The sequence below is a fragment of the Pseudophryne corroboree genome, chromosome 6, assembly GCF_028390025.1.
Source record: "Pseudophryne corroboree isolate aPseCor3 chromosome 6, aPseCor3.hap2, whole genome shotgun sequence".
In the NCBI taxonomy this organism is placed as follows: Eukaryota; Metazoa; Chordata; class Amphibia; order Anura; family Myobatrachidae; genus Pseudophryne; species Pseudophryne corroboree.
Genome location: NC_086449.1, coordinates 482,314,752 through 482,336,788, shown reverse-complemented (window position 1 = coordinate 482,336,788; position 22,037 = coordinate 482,314,752). Strand labels below are relative to the sequence as shown.

At 44.6% G+C, this 22,037-nt stretch overlaps 1 protein-coding gene across 4 annotated transcripts in view; it reads right to left on the bottom strand.

Annotated features, from left to right (window-relative positions):
• Window positions 1-394: 394 nt before the first annotated feature.
• Window positions 395-22,037, bottom strand: part of BMT2 (base methyltransferase of 25S rRNA 2 homolog) — a 71,601-nt gene continuing 49,958 nt past the window's right edge. For all 4 annotated transcript variants that reach the window (XM_063927272.1, XM_063927269.1, XM_063927270.1 and 1 more), the window contains one exon: window positions 395-1,768. In XM_063927272.1, the coding sequence (XP_063783342.1) occupies window positions 1,142-1,768 (627 nt within the window). In that variant the 3' untranslated portion in view covers window positions 395-1,141. The remainder of the gene's footprint in view (window positions 1,769-22,037) is intronic.

Below are 22,037 nucleotides of genomic sequence, written 5' to 3'. Positions count from 1 at the left end.
ACGTTTGTAAACACATTCTGAAAATGTACAGCAGAGGTATGTTTGAAAAAGGGTTTTTTTTTTCATTTGTTAATCTGAACAAGTGTGTAAAACTAAAAATACATTTTGCACCAAGATAAGGCAAACTGAAAACTGTTACCAACAATATACCCAGAGATGTAACTGCAATCACATAAATCCCTGCCTGTACAGCATTGTGACACAAACATACTAAAAGACAGCTGGCAACAAATATGGGTATTATCATTTTACTGTTTGAGGCGGGATTTTGTTTTGCGTTTTTCTTGAAAGCAGCTATAAAAACGTGTCTCTCTTGTGGGATGAATTCTGAAACAGAACTAGAAACAGGCTTTCTTGTAATTATGTAAATTAACCGTTAGGAAGAAAAACAGGGTTATGATTGCTTAATACAGTCTGCAGTTTTATTAGGAAGACAATATTTTAGCAAAGCTGAAACAGCTGCATAAACTACCGGTAATTAAAATCTTGATTTCAAATAATTCTGGATGACTAATGCTTTTGACATTTGCAGACAAGTCAGTATCAATTATAATTGTTTTAAATGAGTAAAGAAATAAAATAGTGCAAATTAACCTTTTCTTTTTATTTGGTAGTCCATCAAAGCTCCCAATCGGTTTGTGAATTTGACTGGCCATCCTCTTTCCAGCACAAAATGTTTTTTTCTGTAGGTGCAAATATGGCTCCCATTAGTTTGATTTGCTCTTAAATGGTAAATCAGATAGATCTATCTATTAAATATAATTCCACTTAAAAGCATTATTACCCAGCAGGGTAGACCAAGTTTTTGTTGTAGGAAACCAGAATTTAGGAAATGAAAACACACTAATGTTCTCTCTGCTTATTAACACTATTCAGCGCACTCGATGTACCATGTGAGTAGAAAATATATGCATGTAATGAGGTGATGCTCCAGGTGTAGTAAGTACCTTGTGTAGAAAAACAAAACAAAAACAAACCATTTAGCAATGACTACAAAGCTTCATCCAGTTCTGCATAACAGTAAAAATCTCTAAAATACAGGTGTAGGAAAAATAACAAACTTTGTAAACTTTTTTTTTTTTTTCTAATTCAAGTCTTTGCCTTGTTTTGGCAATAGGCATTAGAACGCCACAGAGTTCATTTAGCTCAAAAGAAGAATGGGATCTTCAAACTCATAGAAAGACATTGCGCTTGTATGGCTTTCTCCAGAATCTGAATCATAAGGAGTGTCTGGCAGCTCGGAAAATGTGTATGCCAACTGTTCATCTTCCAGTTCAGACCTGGCATAATAAGAGCTGGAATATTCCTCTTCTGCCACATAATTGAAATCCTGGGGGATATAGAGCATATCTGGATAGTTCCGTGTAATCAGATCACTGGTAGTTTTCAGGGAGGTTTTCCTAAATGCCATCAGATGCATATGTGAAAATTTTGAATAAGTCATACGCTTAAATCCAAGAGACTCAATGGCAATTTTCCAGCTCTTCATCATCATCGCATGCCGATTCTGATTAGAAGAATCTGGGGTAATAATGAGCAGCAAACCGTTCAGTGCAAGGAGTTCATGGGCTTTCTTACAGCAAATCCATCGCTGATACCGTGAAGGGAAGTAAGACAAGAGGAGAGAAAAAACTACCACATGGAAAAGTTCAGCAGGTAGATAATCTATGGGGCTTTTCAGCTGCTTCAGGAACGCATCGAGAGCATCAGCTGCAAGTTGAAGCGGCCTTTGTATTTGTAGGTTAAGGAAGTCACATTTATATACAGTCTATAAAAAAAAAAAAAAAAAAAAAACAGGAATTAATTTTTTTTTCTTGTAGCCTAAAATATCTAACACTATTATATATTTACAGGGACATACAGACAACTAATCTATGTTCCAGGGCTTTTTGTAAACAGTAACATAAAACCAGCTATTTCTTGCATCGCTCCCCTTCCCTGGGGATTCCATTACCTCTACTGCATGAAACATTTCAATTAGATGTAGACTTCAGGTCAGGTAATTGTAAAATAAATGTGGCCCAGTTTATGGAAAAGCTTAGCTGTGAAATCACTGTAGTTCTGGGACATGAAGGGCCCTCTCGGGGTATCAATGATAGGGGCCAACATAAAAGCATGAGCTATCACTTAAAGTCATTGTGGTTCCGGAGTCTAGGCAGTTCACTTTTGAATATCAACACCAGAGGTTATTATGCTAAATTGAGACTTGACATATTTATTGACATATGCATTATATAAATTATCTATAAATAAATATATATATGAATAATAATAAGAATTTACTTACCGATAATTCTATTTCTCATAGTCCGTAGTGGATGCTGGGGACTCCGAAAGGACCATGGGGATTAGCGGCTCCGCAGGAGACTGGGCACAAAGTAAAAGCTTTAGGACTAGCTGGTGTGCACTGGCTCCTCCCCCTATGACCCTCCTCCAAGCCTCAGTTAGGATACTGTGCCCGGACGAGCGTACACAATAAGGAAGGATTTTGAATCCCGGGTAAGACTCATACCAGCCACACCAATCACACCGTACAACTTGTGATCTGAACCCAGTTAACAGCATGATAACAGAAGGAGCCTCTGAAAAGATGGCTCACAACAACAATAACCCGATTTTTGTAACAATAACTATGTACAAGTAATGCAGACAAACCGCACTTGGGATGGGCGCCCAGCATCCACTACGGACTATGAGAAATAGAATTATCGGTAAGTAAATTCTTATTTTCTCTAACGTCCTAGTGGATGCTGGGGACTCCGAAAGGACCATGGGGATTATACCAAAGCTCCCAAACGGGCGGGAGAGTGCGGATGACTCTGCAGCACCGAATGAGAGAACTCCAGGTCCTCCTCAGCCAGGGTATCAAATTTGTAGAATTTAGCAAACGTGTTTGCCCCTGACCAAGTAGCTGCTCGGCAAAGTTGTAAAGCCGAGACCCCTCGGGCAGCCGCCCAAGATGAGCCCACTTTCCGTGTGGAATGGGCTTTTACAGATTTTGGCTGTGGCAGGCCTGCCACAGAATGTGCAAGCTGAATTGTACTACAAATCCAACGAGCAATCGTCTGCTTAGAAGCAGGAGCACCCAGCTTGTTGGGTGCATACAGGATAAACAGCGAATCAGATTTTCTGACTCCAGCCGTCCTGGAAACATATATTTTCAGGGCCCTGACTACGTCCAGCAACTTGGAATCCTCCAAGTCCCTAGTAGCCGCAGGCACCACAATAGGCTGGTTTAAGTGAAATGCTGAAACCACCTTAGGAAGAAATTGAGGACGAGTCCTCAATTCTGCCCTGTCCGTATGAAAAATTAGGTAAGGGCTTTTATAGGATAAAGCCGCCAATTCTGAGACACGCCTGGCTGAAGCCAGGGCTAACAGCATTACCACTTTCCATGTGAGATATTTTAAGTCCACAGTGGTGAGTGGTTCAAACCAATGTGATTTTAGGAATCCCAAAACTACATTGAGATCCCAAGGTGCCACTGGAGGCACAAAAGGAGGCTGTATATGCAGTACTCCCTTGACAAACGTCTGAACTTCAGGAACAGAAGCCAGTTCTTTTTGGAAGAATATTGACAGGGCCGAAATTTGAACCTTAATGGACCCTAATTTGAGGCCCATAGACAGTCCTGTTTGCAGGAAATGCAGGAAACGACCCAGTTGAAATTCCTCTGTAGGGGCCTTCCTGGCCTCGCACCACGCAACATATTTACGCCAAATACGGTGATAATGTTGTATGGTTACATCCTTCCTGGCTTTGATCAGGGTAGGGATGACTTCATCCGGAATGCCTTTTTCCTTCAGGATCCGGCGTTCAACCGCCATGCCGTCAAACGCAGCCGTGGTAAGTCTTGGAACAGACATGGTCCCTGCTGGAGCAGGTCCTTTCTTAGAGGTAGAGGCCACGGGTCTTCCGTGAGCATCTCTTGAATTTCCGGGTACCAAGTCCTTCTTGGCCAATCCGGAGCCACGAGTATAGTCTTTACTCCTCTCCTTCTTATGATTCTCAGTACTTTTGGTATGAGAGGAAGAGGAGGGAACACATACACTGACTGGTACACCCACGGTGTTACCAGAGCGTCCACAGCTATTGCCTGAGGGTCCCTTGACCTGGCGCAATATCTGTCCAGTTTTTTGTTGAGGCGGGACGCCATCATGTCCACCTTTGGTTTTTCCCAACGGTTCACAATCATGTGGAAGACTTCTGGGTGAAGTCCCCACTCCCCCGGGTGAAGATCGTGTCTGCTGAGGAAGTCTGCTTCCCAGTTGTCCACTCCCGGAATGAACACTGCTGACAGTGCTATCACATGATTCTCCGCCCAGCGAAGAATCCTTGCCACTTCCATCATTGCCCTCCTGCTTCTTGTGCCGCCCTGTCTGTTTACGTGGGCGACTGCCGTGATGTTGTCCGACTGGATCAACACCGGCTGACCCTGAAGCAGAGGTCTTGCCTGACTTAGGGCATTGTAAATGGCCCTTAGTTCCATGATATTTATGTGAAGTGACGTTTCCATGCTTGACCACAAGCCCTGGAAATTTCTTCCCTGTGTGACTGCTCCCCAGCCTCTCAGGCTGGCATCCGTGGTCACCAGGACCCAATCCTGAATGCCGAATCTGCGGCCCTCTAGGAGATGAGCACTCTGTAACCACCACAGGAGAGACACCCTTGTCCTTGGAGACAGGGTTATCCGTTGATGCATTTGAAGATGCGATCCGGACCATTTGTCCAGCAGATCCCACTGAAAAGTTCTTGCGTGGAATCTGCCGAATGGAATCGCTTCGTAAGAAGCCACCATCTTTCCCAGGACCCTTGTGCATTGATGTACTGACACTTGGCCTGGTCTTAGGAGGTTCCTGACTAGGTCGGATAACTCCTTGGCTTTCTCCTCCGGGAGAAACACCTTTTTCTGTACTGTGTCCAGAATCATCCCTAGGAACAGCAGACGTGTCGTCGGAATCAGCTGCGATTTTGGAATATTTAGAATCCATCCGTGCTGTCGTAGTACTACTTGAGATAGTGCTACTCCGACCTCTAACTGTTCTCTGGACCTTGCCCTTATCAGGAGATCGTCCAAGTAAGGGATAATTAAGACGCCTTTTCTTCGAAGAAGAATCATCATTTCGGCCATTACCTTGGTAAAGACCCGGGGTGCCGTGGACAATCCAAACGGCAGCGTCTGAAACTGATAGTGACAGTTCTGTACCACAAACCTGAGGTACCCTTGGTGAGAAGGGCAAATTGGGACATGGAGGTAAGCATCCTTGATGTCCAGAGACACCATATAGTCCCCTTCTTCCAGGTTCGCTATCACTGCTCTGAGTGACTCCATCTTGAACTTGAACCTTTTTATGTAAGTGTTCAAGGATTTCAGATTTAAAATGGGTCTCACCGAGCCGTCCGGCTTCGGTACCACAAACAGCGTGGAATAATACCCCTTTCCCTGTTGTAGGAGGGGTACCTTGATTATCACCTGCTGGGAATACAGCTTGTGAATGGCTTCCAATACCGCCTCCCTGTCGGGGGGGAGACGTTGGTAAAGCAGACTTCAGGAACCGGCGAGGGGGAGACGTCTCGAATTCCAATTTGTACCCCTGAGATACTACCTGCAGGATCCAGGGGTCCACTTGCGAGTGAGCCCACTGCGCGCTGAAATTCTTGAGACGGGCCCCCACCGTGCCTGAGTCCGCTTGTAAGGCCCCAGCGTCATGCTGAGGACTTGGCAGAAGCGGGGGAGGGCTTCTGTTCGTGGGAAGAGGCTGTTTGCTGCAGTCTTTTTCCCCTTCCTCTGCCCCGGGGCAGATATGAGTGGCCTTTTGCCCGCTTGCCCTTATGGGGACGAAAGGACTGAGCCTGAAAAGACGGTATCTTTTTCTGCTGCGAGGTGACTTGGGGTAAAAAGGTGGATTTTCCAGCCGTTGCCGTGGCCACCAGGTCCGATAGACCGCCCCCAAATAACTCCTCCCCTTTATACGGCAATACTTCCATATGCCGTTTGGAATCCGCATCCCCTGACCACTGTCGCGTCCATAATCCTCTTCTGGCAGAAATGGACATCGCACTTACTCTTGATGCCAGAGTGCAAATATCCCTCTGTGCATCTCGCATATATAGAAATGCATCCTTTAAATGCTCTATAGTCAATAATATATTGTCCCTGTCCAGGGTATCAATATTTTCAGTCAGGGAATCCGACCAAGCCACCCCAGCACTGCACATCCAGGCTGAGGCGATTGCTGGTCGCAGTATAATACCAGTATGTGTGTATATACTTTTAAGGATATTTTCCAGCTTCCTATCAGCTGGTTCCTTGAGGGCGGCCGTATCAGGAGACGGTAACGCCACTTGTTTTGATAAGCGTGTGAGCGCCTTATCTACGCTAGGGGGTGTTTCCCAACGCGCCCTAACCTCTGGCGGGAAAGGGTATAATGCCAATAATTTTTTCGAAATTAGCAGTTTTTTATCGGGGGAAACCCACGCTTCATCACACACCTCATTTAATTCATCTGATTCAGGAAAAACTACGGGTAGTTTTTTCACCCCCCACATAATACCCTTTTTTGTGGTACTTGTAGTATCAGAAATGTTCAAAACCTCCTTCATTGCCGTGATCATGTAACGTGTGGCCCTACTGGAAAATACGTTTGTTTCCTCACCGTCGACACTGGAGTCAGTGTCCGTGTCAGTGTCTGTATCGACCTGAGGTAACGGGCGTTTTATAGCCCCTGACGGTGTTTGAGACGCCTGTACAGGTATTAACTGATTTGCCGGCTGTCTCATGTCGTCAACAGTCTTTTGTAAAGTGTCGACACTATCACGTAATTCTTTCCATAAGACCATCCAGTCAGGTGTCGACTCCCTAGGGGGTGACATCACTAACACAGGCAATTGCTCCGCCTCCACACCATTTTCCTCCTCATACATGTCGACACAGCGTACCGACACACAGCACACACACAGGGAATGCTCTGATAGAGGACAGGACCCCACTAGCCCTTTGGGGAGACAGAGGGAGAGTTTGCCAGCACACACCAGAGCGCTATATATATATATATATATACACAGGGATAACCTTATATAAGTGTTTTTCCCTAATATAGCTGCTGTATAATAAGAATTTACTTACCGATAATTCTATTTCTCGGAGTCCGTAGTGGATGCTGGGGTTCCTGAAAGGACCATGGGGAATAGCGGCTCCGCAGGAGACAGGGCACAAAAAGTAAAGCTTTCCGATCAGGTGGTGTGCACTGGCTCCTCCCCCTATGACCCTCCTCCAAGCCTCAGTTAGGTACTGTGCCCGGACGAGCGTACACAATAAGGGAGGAATTTTGAATCCCGGGTAAGACTCATACCAGCCACACCAATCACACCGTACAACTTGTGATCAAACCCAGTTAACAGTATGATAACAGAGGAGCCTCTGAAAGATGGCTTCCTAAACAATAACCCGAATTAGTTAACAATAACTATGTACAATTATTGCAGATAATCCGCACTTGGGATGGGCGCCCAGCATCCACTACGGACTCCGAGAAATAGAATTATCGGTAAGTAAATTCTTATTTTCTCTATCGTCCTAGTGGATGCTGGGGTTCCTGAAAGGACCATGGGGATTATACCAAAGCTCCCAAACGGGCGGGAGAGTGCGGATGACTCTGCAGCACCGAATGAGAGAACTCCAGGTCCTCCTTAGCCAGAGTATCAAATTTGTAAAATTTTACAAACGTGTTCTCCCCTGACCACGTAGCTGCTCGGCAAAGTTGTAATGCCGAGACCCCTCGGGCAGCCGCCCAAGATGAGCCCACCTTCCTTGTGGAGTGGGCCTTTACAGATTTAGGCTGTGGCAGGCCTGCCACAGAATGTGCAAGTTGGATTGTGCTACAGATCCAACGAGCAATCGTCTGCTTAGACGCAGGAGCACCCATCTTGTTGGGTGCATACAATATAAACAACGAGTCAGATTTTCTGACTCCAGCTGTCCTTGCAATATATATTTTTAATGCTCTGACAACGTCCAGTAACTTGGAGTCCTCCAAGTCACTTGTAGCCGCAGGCACTACAATAGGCTGGTTCAGATGAAATGCTGACACCACCTTAGGGAGAAAATGCGGACGAGTCCGCAGTTCTGCCCTGTCCGAATGGAAAATCAGATATGGGCTTTTGTAAGATAAAGCTGCCAGTTCTGACACTCTCCTGGCCGAAGCCAGGGCTAGTAACATGGTCACTTTCCATGTGAGATATTTTAAATCCACCTTTTTTAGTGGTTCAAACCAATGAGATTTTAGAAATTCCAAAACCACATTGAGATCCCACGGTGCCACTGGAGGCACCACAGGAGGCTGTATATGCAGCACTCCCTTAACAAAAGTCTGGACTTCAGGAACTGAAGCCAATTCTTTTTGAAAGAAAATCGACAGGGCCGAAATTTGAACCTTAATAGATCCCAATTTGAGACCCATAGACAATCCTGATTGCAGGAAATGTAGGAATCGACCCAGTTGAAATTCCTCCGTTGGAGCACTCCGATCCTCGCACCACGCAACATATCTTCGCCAAATGCGGTGATAGTGTTGCACGGTTACTTCCTTCCTTGCTTTAATCAAAGTAGGAATGACTTCTTCCGGCATGCCTTTTTCCTTTAGGATCCGGCGTTCAACCGCCATGCCGTCAAACGCAGCCGCGGTAAGTCTTGAAACAGACAGGGACCCTGCTGAAGCAAGTCCCTCCTTAGAGGTAGAGGCCACGGATCTTCCGTGATCATCTCTTGAAGTTCCGGGTACCAAGTCCTTCTTGGCCAATCAGGAACCACTAGTATCGTTCTTACGCCTCTTTGCCGTATAATTCTCAATACTTTTGGTATGAGAGGCAGAGGAGGAAACACATACACCGACTGGTACACCCAAGGCGTTACCAGCGCGTCCACAGCTATTGCCTGCGGATCTCTTGACCTGGCGCAATACCTGTCCAGTTTTTTGTTGAGGCGAGACGCCATCATGTCCACCATTGGTCTTTCCCAACGGGTTACCAGCATGTGGAAGACTTCCGGATGAAGTCCCCACTCTCCCGGGTGAAGGTCGTGTCTGCTGAGGAAGTCTGCTTCCCAGTTGTCCACTCCCGGGATGAACACTGCTGACAGTGCTATCACATGATTCTCTGCCCAGCGAAGAATTCTTGCAGCTTCTGCCATTGCACTCCTGCTTCTTGTGCCGCCCTGTCTGTTTACATGGGCGACTGCCGTGATGTTGTCCGACTGGATCAACACCGGTTTTCCTTGAAGCAGAGGTTCTGCCTGGCTTAGAGCATTGTAGATTGCTCTTAGTTCCAGAATGTTTATGTGAAGAGACGTTTCCAGGCTCGTCCACACTCCCTGGAAGTTTCTTCCTTGTGTGACTGCTCCCCAGCCTCTCAGGCTGGCGTCCGTGGTCACCAGGATCCAATCCTGTATGCCGAATCTGCGGCCCTCCAATAGATGAGCACTCTGCAACCACCACAGAAGAGATACCCTTGTCCTTGGAGACAGGGTTATCCGCTGGTGCATCTGAAGATGCGACCCTGACCATTTGTCCAACAGATCCCTCTGGAAAATTCGTGCATGGAATCTGCCGAATGGAATTGCTTCGTAAGAAGCCACCATTTTTCCCAGGACTCTTGTGCATTGATGTACAGACACCTTTCCTGGTTTTAGGAGGTTCCTGACAAGCTCGGATAACTCCTTGGCTTTTTCCTCCGGGAGAAAAACCTTTTTCTGAACCGTGTCCAGAATCATCCCTAGGAACAGCAGACGAGTTGTCGGCATTAACTGGGATTTTGGAATATTCAGAATCCAGCCGTGCTGTTTTAGCACTTCTTGTGTTCTCTGGACCTTGCCCTTTGACCCGAGGTGCCGTGGACAATCCGAACGGCAGCGTCTGAAACTGATAGTGACAGTTTTGTACAACGAACCTGAGGTACCCCTGGTGTGAGGGGTAAATTGGAACGTGGAGGTACGCATCCTTGATGTCCAAGGACACCATAAAGTCCCCTTCTTCCAGGTTCGCTATCACTGCTCTGAGTGACTCCATTTTGAACTTGAACTTCTTTATGTACAGGTTCAAGGACTTCAGATTTAGAATAGGTCTTACCGAGCCGTCCGGCTTCGGTACCACAAATAGAGTGGAATAATACCCCTTTCCCTGTTGTAGAAGAGGTACCTTGACTATCACCTGCTGAGAGTACAGCTTGTGAATGGCTTCCAAAACCGTCTCCCTTTCGGAGGGGGACGTTGGTAAAGCAGACTTCAGGAAACGGCGAGGCGGATCTGTCTCTAGTTCCAACCTGTACCCCTGAGATATTATCTGCAGGATCCAGGGATCTACCTGCGAGTGAGCCCACTGCGCGCTGAAATTCTTGAGACGACCGCCCACCGCCCCCGAGTCCGCTTGAGAAGCCCCAGCGTCATGCTGAGGCTTTTGTAGAAGCGGGGGAGGGCTTCTGTTCCTGGGAAGGAGCTGCCTGTTGGTGTCTCTTCCCCCTTCCTCTGCCTCTTGGCAGATCTGAATATCCCTTTGCTCTCTTGTTTTTAAAGGAACGAAAGGGCTGCGGTTGAAAAGTCGGTGTCTTTTTCTGTTGGGGAGTAGCTTGAGGTAAAAAGGTGGATTTCCCGGCTGTAGCCGTGGCCACCAAATCTGATAGACCGACTCCAAATAACTCCTCCCCTTTATACGGCAAAACTTCCATATGCCGTTTTGAGTCCGCATCGCCTGACCACTGTCGCGTCCATAAACTTCTTCTGGCCGAAATGGACATAGCACTTACCCGTGATGCCAGTGTGCAGATATCCCTCTGTGCATCACGCATATAAAGAAATGCATCCTTTATTTGCTCTAAAGACAGTAAAACATTGTCCCTATCCAGGGTATCAATATTTTCAATCAGGGACTCTGACCAAGCTACTCCAGCACTGCACATCCAGGCTGTCGCTATAGCTGGTCGTAGTATAACACCTGTATGTGTGTATATACTTTTTTGGATATTTTCCATCCTCCTATCTGCTGGATCTTTAAGTGCGGCCGTCTCAGGAGAGGGTAACGCCACTTGTTTAGATAAGCGTGTGAGCGCCTTGTCCACCCTAGGAGGTGTTTCCCAGCGCGCCCTAACCTCTGACGGGAAAGGGTATAAAGCTAATAACTTCTTTGAAATTAGCATCTTTTTATCGGGGGCAACCCACGCTTCATCACATACATCATTTAGTTCTTCTGATTCAGGAAAAACTATAGGTAGTTTTTTCACACCCCACATAATACCGTTTAGTGGTACCTGTAGTATCAGCTAAATGTAACGCCTCCTTCATTGCCAAAATCATATAACGTGTGGCCCTACTGGAAAATACGGTTGATTCGTCACCGTCGCCACTGGAATCAGTGCCTGTGTCTGGGTCTGTGTCGACCGACTGAGGCAAAGGGCGTTTTACAGCCCCTGACGGTGTTTGAGGCGCCTGGACAGGCACTAACTGATTGTCCGGCCGTCTCATGTCGTCAAACGACTGCTTTAGCGTGTTGACACTATCCCGTAATTCCATAAATAAAGGCATCCATTCTGGTGTCGACCCCCTAGGAGGTGACATCCCCATATTTGGCAATTGCTCCGCCTCCACACCAATATCGTCCTCATACATGTCGACACACACGTACCGACACACAGCAGACACACAGGGAATGCTCTTAACGAAGACAGGACCCCACTAGCCCTTTGGGGAGACAGAGGGAGAGTTTGCCAGCACACACCAAAAGCACTATATATGACAGGGATAGCCTTATAATAAGTGCTCCCTGTATAGCTGCTTTTATAATATAATTTTTGCCACTATTTTGCCCCCCCTCTCTTGTTTTACCCTGTTTCTGTAGTGCAGTGCAGGGGAGAGACCTGGGAGCCGTCCTGACCAGCGGAGCTGTGTCTGGAAAATGGCGCTGTGTGCTGAGGAGATAGGCCCCGCCCCTTTTCCGGCGGGCTCGTCTCCCGCTCTTTAGTGTATTCTGTCAGGGGTTAAATATCTCCATATAGCCCCCGGAGGCTATATGTGAGGTATTTTTTAGCCAAATAGGTTTTCATTTGCCTCCCAGGGCGCTCCCCTCCCAGCGCCCTGCACCCTCAGTGACTGCCGTGTGAAGTGTGCTGAGAGGAAAATGGCGCACAGCTGCAGTGCTGTGCGCTACCTTTAGAAGACTGAGGAGTCTTCTGCCGCCGATTCTGGACCTCTTCATGTTTCAGCATCTGCAAGGGGGCCGGCGGCGAGGCTCCGGTGACCATCCAGGCTGTACCTGTGATCGTCCCTCTGGAGCTGATGTCCAGTAGCCAAGAAGCCAATCCATCCTGCACGCAGGTGAGTTCACTTCTTCTCCCCTAAGTCCCTCGTTGCAGTGATCCTGTTGCCAGCAGGACTCACTGTAAAATAAAAAACCTAAGCTAAACTTTCTCTAAGCAGCTCTTTAGGAGAGCCACCTAGATTGCACCCTTCTCGGCCGGGCACAAAAATCTAACTGAGGCTTGGAGGAGGGTCATAGGGGGAGGAGCCAGTGCACACCACCTGATCGGAAAGCTTTACTTTTTGTGCCCTGTCTCCTGCGGAGCCGCTATTCCCCATGGTCCTTTCAGGAACCCCAGCATCCACTAGGACGATAGAGAAATATTAAAATGCCAATTTAGTGCCCCCCCTCTCTTGTTTTACCCTGTTTCTGTAGTGCAGGACTGCAGGGGAGAGTCAGGGAGCCTTCCTCCAACGGAGCTGTGAGGAAAAAATGGCGCTTGTGTGCTGAGGAGATAGGCTCCGCCCCTTTTTCGGCAGCCTTTCTCCCGCTTTTTTGTGGAAAACTGGCAGGGGTTAAATACATCCATATAGCCCAGGAGCTATATGTGATGTATTTTTAGCCATTTAAGGTATTTTCATTGCGTCCCAGGGCGCCCCCCCCCCAGCGCCCTGCACCCTCAGTGACCGGAGTGTGAAGTGTGCTGAGAGCAATGGCGCACAGCTGCGGTGCTGTGCGCTACCTTATTGAAGACAGGACGTCTTCTGCCGCAGATTTTCCGGACCTCTTGTTGCCATATAGACCATTACATAACAATATAATTTAGTAGGTACCAAAGTTAGAACAAATTATGTAAATTAAATAATATGATTTATTACCCAATGTGATTTTAACCAGTTAAGAGTGTGTGTATATATATATTATTGTAAGGTATAACTTAAATAGGTTTGAATGTATTAGTCTTATGTTTTGAGAATTTAGTAGCATGTATTTCTGTGTGTTTTACTGCAAGATTATGGGTCATTATGTAAGAGACAGGTTTTCTCTGTGTAAGCCATATAGCCAGAATACACAATACATTGAGCATTACACAAATTCATCCCTTCCATGCCATTATTCATATCTGTATTAATCAAAGGATTAACGTCTGATCTGCGCTATACCAAGTACAATTAAATCAAAGTTTACATGATATGTAGATATATGTATACTGTATACTTGATTCACACACAGCAAATAAATAATCATAACTTGGTGGATAAAGTCAATAGGTCACCTAGCTCAGGTCTCATAATATGCAAACAGTTACTGGTATGAACAGGGTACATTGGAATTCACAATCAAAGATCTTCATACCTTTAGAGAGTACATCAACCAGCTGGCCTATTGTCCAGTTATACTGCTGGCCAGAGGCAATGATAATATAGGATCAAACGCACTATAAACAGGTCACAATCATTTATGCTAACACCCTAGGGCCTAGGCGAAATAGATCGTTTACACATCCATACAAAGGTAGATCTCTGATGGATAAAGGAATACCAAACTTTATGATCCCAAAATTCTCTACATGCTCACCACCGTGGGACGGAGTTAGCAGAGAACGTTTTATTACACTTTGGAATCTGTCAAAACCTATAATTATGTACTCCATTGGAAACTGTGGGCATATACTAGTTTTGAATTGGTAGAATATAGGATATAAGGGGCAGTCTGATATATAGAGAGTTAGAAGGAGAGGAGGAAGGAACAAAGTCCAGAGGGAGTCAGGATCCTAAGACGGTAGCTATGAATTATGCCCTCACATATTCTTGCAAGTGTATAGTATGTGTATTAATTGTTTAAGTTTGTAAAACTGTTTGTGTTTTATGTATGTACCATGGTTAAGGAAGTTTAGATAAATTATAAGATTTATTATCATTGTGTTATCTTATCTTGTAATTTGTATCACCTATAATAAATGTACTAGACAAAATAGAGCTGGTATTCCAAGTCTTGAACTCATTTTCGGAATCACTAAAGTTATACATGAAATCTGCATATATTATATAAGGCTCTGCAAGTTGGGACAACTGACTTGTAGTCAAAGTATAGTACTTACATGTTCAATGAGCCAGGATTATATATCTCTGTAAAGTATATTTAGGCTTTGCCTGGAAATATTTCCTGGACAGTAGAGATATAGCTCCTTTAATCTGAGCCAATCACAGGTATGAAAATAGGAACGTCCACGCATTACATATTGTGTGATTGGACCAGTACTAAACATCACCCCTTTTGTTATGAGCCCACCTATTTGTAAGCCTATTATAATATATTTGCAGATATAAAATACATAAACCATTATATCAATATATGATATAATAAATATATGTTATATAAGATTCCATAAATCGACATTGGCGACCACGGAAGGGACTTGGAATTATTCAGTATCAATTTTGACTAAATACAATATTTAGGGGCAGCGCAAGGGCTATAAGCCCGCTGGGCAAAATACAAGATCACAGTGGAATAAGTTGCAAATGACTAGAGAATTTTATTTTCTAAAAAAGGCCTAAAGTAAGAAATTAAAAAACACGGGTGTTAGAGTTTAACTTATCAGGCTAGCGAACAGATAAGGGAGGATACCACGTGCAAAATATAGGAAATATTGTTCCCAAAGACTAAAATTTGTAATTCTCAGTGATAGAATACATATAACGAAAGGGAATAAATCTGTAAAATGGCTACAATGTCAAATATAGACAGCTTGGTAGTGAAATACATCACAAAGCAAAAGTGTACAGACTTTGCTTGTGATGCCAAATTAAAAGAAAACCCATGGAACTATGTCCAGGGTTTGTTTGATGATGAAATTAAATCATCAAAGAAAAGGAAACAGAAAGGAATAGCCATTGCAGGCTTGTATGCAGCCTGTTTGGCTATGGATGCTAAATTAAGCAGTTTAGCTAAAACCCTACAAAAATGTAGAGAAGAATCTAATTTAAAAGAAACAGAAAGCAAAGAAAAAATAGATCAGCTAAATATCCAAATTAAAACTTTAACAACACTTAATGACATGGGTAAAATCTCCCAGGATGAAGTGTTACAGAAACATAAAAATGCTCAGAGGGAATCCACAGAATGTAGGAGAGCTCTAACAGAGGTTACAACAGAGAGAGATGAGATAATAAGTGCATATAAAGTTATGCAGGGACAGCTCACAGAATGTATGAAAGGGAAAGCAATTGACCATACCCCTTGTGTGGACAGGGAGATGCAGCTTATGCAAGAGATATCTGTTCTGAAAGGACATATTGCTGCAAACATTAGGATAGGAACTGCAGCCACTGCCCCATATCCTATCTATGCATATGAAAGAGAACAATGGGACACAAATCATGAGGACAGAGAGGACTGCTGGGGAGAGGGGAATTCTACTGAATCTACCCTCAGGGTACCCATAGCAATGGGAGAGTTTGCAGAATCAGCAGCGAATAGGGAGTGCTCTATATTAATAGGCACAGATAGTAGTGATGAAGAAGTACAGACAGAAATTGAGGCACACAGGGCTCATAAACAGCCAGCATTCCTCACTGAGAGTAGGAACACCCTATTGGGATTCAATAGTGAAGGAGAGGCCATTCACTCAAGGGCCCCTAGTGCCAATCATCCCCCACAACCCATAAAAACACTTATGGGAGTGGCAGATATGATTGGAAAAATGAGTTCAGGAGAACACATCACCTCCCATGCAGCTAATGTTCAGCAGAGGTGTGAACTTCTAGGAATTAGAAATCTCACTGATCAGGTTAAGGTACTGCAATTAACAATTCCATTAGCTGCTTGGAGCGCTTTGCCAGATCTGATTAAAGAAGGTAAAGGTACATATGAAGAAACTGTAGAGGAGCTACAAAAGATAATTAACCCTTCAGTAGCAGGCACAATGGTTGCATATGAAATCAAACAGCAAAGTGAGGAGAACCCATTAATATATGCAAATAGATTGTGGGCAGCATATAGTGCAGGAAACAGCAAAAATGACAACAGTCAGAAAAACAGCAAAGATTTCAAAAACTTGTTGGTGCATAACTCGCACCCCACAATTAAAGCTAAGTGTGAACACTTGATAGATACCGTAAAGCATAGCTATGATAAAATAATGGGATTAATGCAGCGGTCCTTTCAAGCAGTACAGGCCAGTAAGCAACGTAAGATGGCAGAAAGGAATGAGAAATGTGTTATAAAGAGGGTTGCAGCATTAGAGTCAGAAGGTAAACCAATGGTGGTTGAAGGGCCCCACATTCCAGGGGAGGTAAACACACCATTTAACCCACGATGGAACACAGGGTCACAAAGGAGAGGGGGAATGTTTAAAGAGAGATCCATTTTTAGAGGTGGAGGTAGAGGATACCAAGGACATTCAAATGATGGAGCTTGGAATAGACACATGGGTTACTCACAACATTTTGGGAACAGAGGAAAGGACACAGAGTTTAAACACCAGGGTCCCACTTACACAGAGCTAAGACACCAGCTACAGGCCATAAAAGAGAAGTATGAGAATTTAGAAAAAGCAAACAAAGTGCAGCAAGCTGACACACAAAAGGAGAAAAATTGACAGTCAGTGGCCCCAAGGATAGTTGCACCAATCACTTTAGATAGGTGCGGGCGCCCTCAAGTCTCGGTTCTGGTCAGGGGCCACCAGCACACAATGTTACTAGACACCGGTGCCGCCATATCAATCCTACATGATGATCAGCCACATCACTCTCCTCTGTCAGCAGGAAAAACAATACATCTCCAAAGCTTTGCAGGGAATAAGGTAGATACAGTGCTGTCAAACCCTCTCCAAATACAAATAGGAGATGTATCTGCAATTCACACATTTGCATTAGCCTCACTGCCAAGTGAAACTAATTTATTAGGGTCTGACTTTATGATCCCTAATGGGTGTATATTGGATCTGACTAACCTTTTACTTCTGCAGAGTTCTCCTAATGTAACACCTGAGGTTGTAATTATACCAGATTCCCATGTAATTGCTGCTGTAAAACCCAATAATGCGAAATATGATGTGCTTAAGGCTAATGTTGATCATCCTGACAAAGATTTGGTATTACCATTACTTGAACAGTTTCAGGATGCTTTTGCTAAACACAAACATGACTGTGGGAAGGTAAACAAGGTGATTGAAGTCAGTGGTCTTGACCCTCCCCCACAGAAGCAGTACAATTTCCCACAGGAGGCCATAAGCTTCATTCAAGAAACAATTGACTCTCTGTTAGAGCAGCGTGTAATCAGACCATGTGTATCCACTAACAATGCGCCAATATGGCCAGTACGGAAACCGGATGGTTCCTGGCGGCTCACAATTGACTACCGCAAACTTAATGGCCTTACGCTTAGCTGCGCACCCACTGTTGCGTCAATGCCAGACATTCTAAAAATGTTAAGCCCAGAGCATAAATGGTTCACAGTTTTAGATATTTCAAATGGGTTTTGGTCTCTGCCTCTATCTGAAGAGTGTCAATACAAATTTGCCTTCACATTTCTGGGAAAGCAATACACGTTTACATGTCTTCCACAGGGCTTCCATAATTCTCCATCATTTTTCCATACTACGATGAGAGAAATTTTAACTGATTTTTCTTCCCACAAGAATTTATTGCAGTATGTAGATGATCTCTTACTAGCAACAGAGACAAAGGAAGAGCATCTTCAGCTACTGGGAGAACTCCTTGGCATCCTCAAAGACGCAGGTTTGAAGTGTAACCCATCTAAAGCTCAGATTTTACGGGAATCTGTTTCCTTCCTGGGGATCAGTGTTACGGCTGATGGGAGAACAATATCGGCAGATAAGGTAAAAACCATCCTTCGTTTACCCCTTCCTGTCAGCATACCTACACTGAGATCCTTCCTGGGGTTGGTAAATTACTCTAGGTCCTTCATTTCTGATTTTTCACAAATATCTGCACCTCTCTATTCTCTCCTCAAAAAGGATATAAAATGGGAATGGACCCCCAGTCACACAAAGGCAGTAGAAACATTAAAAGAAGCACTAGCTAGTGCCCCTGCCCTTGCAAATCCAGACCCACAGTTACCCTTTCACTTAGAGACAGCAGCAACAGAAACAGCCATGTCTGCAGTCCTGTCACAGGAAATACATGCACAGCAAAGGCCCATAGCTTATGCATCAAAGTTACTGACACCAGTGGAATTAAAATACTCTGTGTGTGAAAAACACCTTCTTGCCACATTTTGGGCAGTAAAACAGTTCACATACATGATAGGCCTGAACCCTATCATCTTACATTCCACGCACACACCAACAAGGTTCCTCCTCACAGACAGAATCAAAGATGGGAATGTCTCTAATGCCAGGTTAGCACATTGGGCCCTTTTGTTGCAGGATCGAGATATAACAGTGAAGGCAACTAACAGTCCATCCACCTGTGCATATGGACTAATATACCAGGGACTGACACACACATGTGACTTACTCCCAGCTGACCATTCAAAACATTTGTTTAGAGCAATGCCACAGGAGGCTACAGCCCCTGAACAAACCACCCAGATCTTTACAGATGGTTCATGTTTTTATGTACATGGGTCACCCCATGCAGGTTTTGGTCTGTACATAATGCATCCCCAAACCACACCACAATCTGTTTTTCGATCTTGTGATGTAAAGTCTGCACAGTACGCTGAGCTGGCAGCAGTAGCACATGCCCTTGAATTATTCCAAGACCACAAACATGAAATCGCATTGTACTCGGACTCAGCATGGGTGTGTAATGCCCTTACTGAATTTTTGCCCTTTTGGCAAACTCATCAGTATACCTCATCTGATGGAAGCCCTCTTAAATATGCAGACCTTCTCCAGTACATAGTTTCCCTGGCACAGAGTCTAACACATGTCCCCTGGGTCTGTAAAGTCAAAGGGCATTCACCTGCATCACCACACCATGAACAGAATGAAATGTCTGACCTTTTAGCCAAACAAGGGGCACAAGAGGGGGAGCTGTGGCAGATACCGAAAGCAAGCCCAGAGCCAAAAGTGTGCCCTCTTGTATGTGCAGTGGCAAAAAGGCCAGAGATGATAAATGCACCAGACATTTCAGAGATCCAAATGCAGGACCCTGAAATTAAAGAAATCATACAAAAGTTGAGGAATGAGGAGTTGGACTTAACAGAGGGAAATACATTGGCAAAACACACACCAAATCTAACACTAACAGAGGACAAGGAAATGCTTATCCACAATGGGGAAGATACAACATGGGTAGTCCCAAAAGAGTACAGGAATGAAATGATATATCTTGTACACGACCTCCCCACAGGTGGACACCAGGGTGTAGAAAAGACACAGCAGAGACTAAAAACAATAGGTTGGTGGCCAGATATGGTAAAAGATGTACAGCAATACTGTGACAACTGTGTGGTATGTGCCCAAGTTAACCCAGCACCTAGAAAGATAAATGCTCCACTGAGAATCCAGAGAAGGGAAGGTCCCTGGAATGCCTTACAAATTGATTACATGGGCCCTCTGCCTGCCACAGCTAAAAATAACAAATACGTGTTGGTTGTGACTGACCTATTTTCAAAATGGGTAGAAATTTTTCCCTCTAAAAGTAACACAGCTCTGAGCACAGCAAAAATTCTGGTTGATCAGATATTCACACGGTGGGGCCTTCCAACATCGGTTGAATCAGACCAAGGTTCACATTTCACAGGTAATGTGATGCAAACATGCCTGGAAATGCTGGGAATAAAACAAAGCTTCCATGTCCCTTTTCATCCTGAATCTTCTGGACAGGTGGAACGTGCCAACAGACAGATCAAAACTATGTTGAGAAAGTTTGTTGGCATAAATGGTAAGAACTGGGATAATTTGTTACCCCTAGTGGCAATGGCAATAAGGGCCACACCTTCATCAGCGACCCGATTGACCCCCTTTGAATTAATGACAGGCAGGCAAATGAGATTGCCAGAGCACCTTTGGATAGATCTACACACCCCTACTATTGATAGACTATCAATGGATCAGTACCTTACAAAACTGCAAAAAGCACTCACAGAGGTTCATCTGTTTGCAGCACAGCAGTTAGGGAAAGCACAGAGAAAAGCAAAGGCTTATTTTGACAAAGGTGTAAGAGAAAATTGTTGGGAAGTTGGAGAAAGGGTCATGTTTCTAGAACTCCGACCCACAGACCATGGTCTGGGCAAGAAATGGAGAGGACCATTTTCAATAGTGGACAGACTGAGTCCCTCAGTATACAAATTAAGAATCAACGATGCAAAGAAAGTGCAGGACAAATGGGTACATGCCAATCAGATTAAACTGTACAAAGGAGAAGGGTCAACTGAGTAGCGCATCTCTCTTTCTTTCTTATAATTTTATTTTGTTTTGTTTTGGTTTTACAGAAAAATGAGAATCCCGACTTTGGTCCTGTCCTTCGTGGTGAGCCTCCAGATCCAGTGTACCAGTGAGGTCAACATTTCAATTAGAGTGGAAGCCAATCCGATTCACTGTAAAGAGGGAGAATCCATCCTCCTTCCAGTGTCAGTACAAGGCACAACAGGGAAACAGGTATCCTGGTGGGGCCCAGCAGACAAAGAAATTAAAGCCTGGGATAATGGAAACGCAGGAAACTCACCACATTACATGGGTAGAATACATGTTTTTCCAAATGGATCACTATTGCTTAGCCATGCAAACCCTACAGACACAGGAACCTGGATATATGGTTTTATCATCCCCATTCCCATGTATGGGAATCCACCCACAGTAAAGAGGACTTATGTTCCTGGGAGCATCACACTGAATGTGTCCCAGAAAAGAGACCCTACTCCCCCAAGTACCACAACAAAGGCTAAATCACTGCCATCTACTAAAACAGCTGAGTGCCCACCAACAAGTGAAGGACCCACAAGTGGCCTTACTGCCACCTCCATTCCTGGTTCCTTGATAAACAATGTACAATATATACATGTACCAGTAGTCCTAAATCTATCAAAATGGAATATGGCAGAATTTGGTTATTGTGTAAATAGTAATGTTTCTTTATTCTATGCTTCATTACTAGTAGATATTGTTGCTTCTCACCAGAGCAGAACTCAAGACCCATACACAGGACAGGCAACCCCTAACCAAAAAGGTATTTTTAGATCCAGGAAATTACAAAGCTTAGATGGGATCATTGGATCCATCCCTGGACTGTTTGGTTCCGGGATGTCAATTTGGAATAGGGCGGATTTGGAAGTCATCCGCAGACACATAGGCAATTTTGAGCAGAAAGAGGGGCAATATGTTTTGAAGCCTGTCCTGCAGGGCATTGAGGGTCTGGCCAGTGAAGAAAAATTTACTGTTTATAACATGCATGATATAGCAAGATTGTTTTCAGAGACCCAAGCCAAGATAAACGAAATCATTGAACTGAACAATAGAGAAGCCAGACAAAATCAGGTGGGGAAAGAAATAATATGCACTGCATATGGTAATTATGTCCTCAACGCAATCACACATGTAATTAGAGACCTACAATCTGGTAGAATACCTGACATTTTAAGAGATAATGACCTGACCAATTGGTATTGCTCACAATCTGACATTGGGCATGGGGAAAATACCCCAAGAGATGGTTGCAGACCTCTGCCCATCTCCACAATTAGGAATTTAGGCACTGTGACCCCCCACCCAAATAGAGGTTCACCCCGTTGTTACAACAAGCAGCAACCTTGTGCAGTCAGCGATATCCTATATGTCTCCTT